At 37.4% G+C, this 1,547-nt stretch overlaps 1 protein-coding gene across 1 annotated transcript; it reads right to left on the bottom strand.

The window, feature by feature from the left end:
* Window positions 1-223: 223 nt before the first annotated feature.
* LOC121709109 (olfactory receptor 2AT4-like) lies at window positions 224-1,201 on the bottom strand. Its single transcript, XM_042092185.1, has one exon. It carries the CDS (start codon window positions 1,199-1,201, stop codon window positions 224-226), a length of 978 nt encoding a protein of 325 aa, XP_041948119.1.
* Between the last annotated feature and the right edge of the window lie 346 nt (window positions 1,202-1,547).

Genomic DNA, 1,547 nt, shown 5'->3' with positions numbered 1-1,547 from the left:
ATTTTGTTGCTGAGATATGCCTTTTCAATTATGAATAGACACAGCCTAGAAAATTGTGCTGAATGTTAGTGATTTATGTGAAGCACTTTTTTTATATCCGTTTTATAAAAAGTAAATAAACATGCTTGTTGATGTCAATCATTTGGTTTTGTTAGACATTTAAAGCATATAATAGCTTCCATACATCACACATCTGGCTCATCCAAGGAGCTTGTTGAAACAGTCATCTGGAAATAGCAACAATGGAGGACTTGTTCCCCAGGCTCATCACACTAAACCAGCGAGCCAGTGTTTGTTTGATCTCTTTTGTTCTGAGGCAGTAAATGAAGGGGTTTACAAGAGGAGGAAACAGACTATAGAAGAGAATTAGTGTAATGCGAAGATCCAGGTCAATATAGAGTCCAGCCATGTTGAATATATAGACAGTGCAGCGTGGCAGATAGTAAAGACTGATTATACATATTTGTGTGGTGCAGGTGGAGAAGGTTTTCCACTGGCTCTGTGAAGTGGATATTTTTGCTACACTGACTATTATATGGATGTAGGAGTATATGATAAAAGCTAAGGGTATCAGAAGCACTACCATGGCTTGTGCAAAGGCAACCAGCTTTACAAAACTGTTGTCACCACATGAAAGTGTGACGACAGAATTATGATCACAGTAACACTGGTAGATATAGTTTGGCCCACAATAAGGTAATATCAACATCAATAAGGTCATGCTGCCAGGTGTGATAAAGGATATTGCCCAGGCAACACAATTGAGGATAGTCATGGTGCGATTTGTCATAACCATAGGGTATCTAAGAGGAAAACATATGGCTATGTAACGATCCATAGCCATCATCCCCATAATGTAAGAGTTCACAGTCCCAAAGAAATGGACCAGTAACATTTGTGCGAAGCACACATGAAAGGGTATGAATTTATCACCAAACCAGTACAGAGCAATTATCTTGGGCAATGTAACAGTGCCAAATCCTATGTCAGACAGAGCCAAACTGAACATGATGATGTACATAGGTTTATGGAGGCTGGGCACATACACAAATGTTACCACTAGAACAGAGTTCCCTACAACTGTGACTATATACACAATACAAAATATGAATGCGACCAGGCCATAATAATCAGGGTGGAGGGTTGGAAAGCCCACAATAATAAAGTCTTTGACTGTTGTCCAGTTGGTTTCCTGTAACATACTGTAAAGAGAGTGGAGAATATAGTAATACAATACTAGATGCATTTATATAAGTTCATTAATTTTAAGTATATCCACAGTAGTATAGTGATATTACAAAAAAAATACTACTATTAAAATTACTGTACTTACTATTACTAAAATCTGGCAACTGATTCTGAGCTTGTTTTCCACTAACACACTTACATCTCCCTGCAAGTGGAATCTAGAATGAAGTCCTTCCTGTCTGTATGTTCAAGAAAAAAACATGGATATGATTACCTTATAGTGTGCCTTAGTCCTGTAAACGAATGATTAAAATGCTTTAAAACTGAATATATTTAATGTGTTCTGTGGAGGGGCATGT

Source organism: Alosa sapidissima, chromosome 5 (genome assembly GCF_018492685.1).
Source record: "Alosa sapidissima isolate fAloSap1 chromosome 5, fAloSap1.pri, whole genome shotgun sequence".
Classification (NCBI taxonomy): domain Eukaryota; kingdom Metazoa; phylum Chordata; class Actinopteri; order Clupeiformes; family Clupeidae; genus Alosa; species Alosa sapidissima.
This window is presented reverse-complemented; position numbering and strand designations above follow the sequence as displayed.

What these genes read in the sequence shown, in the direction of transcription:
- LOC121709109 (XM_042092185.1), bottom strand. Translation starts at nt 1,201, where the DNA reads ATGTTACAGGAAACCAACTGGACAACAGTCAAAGACTTTATTATTGTG.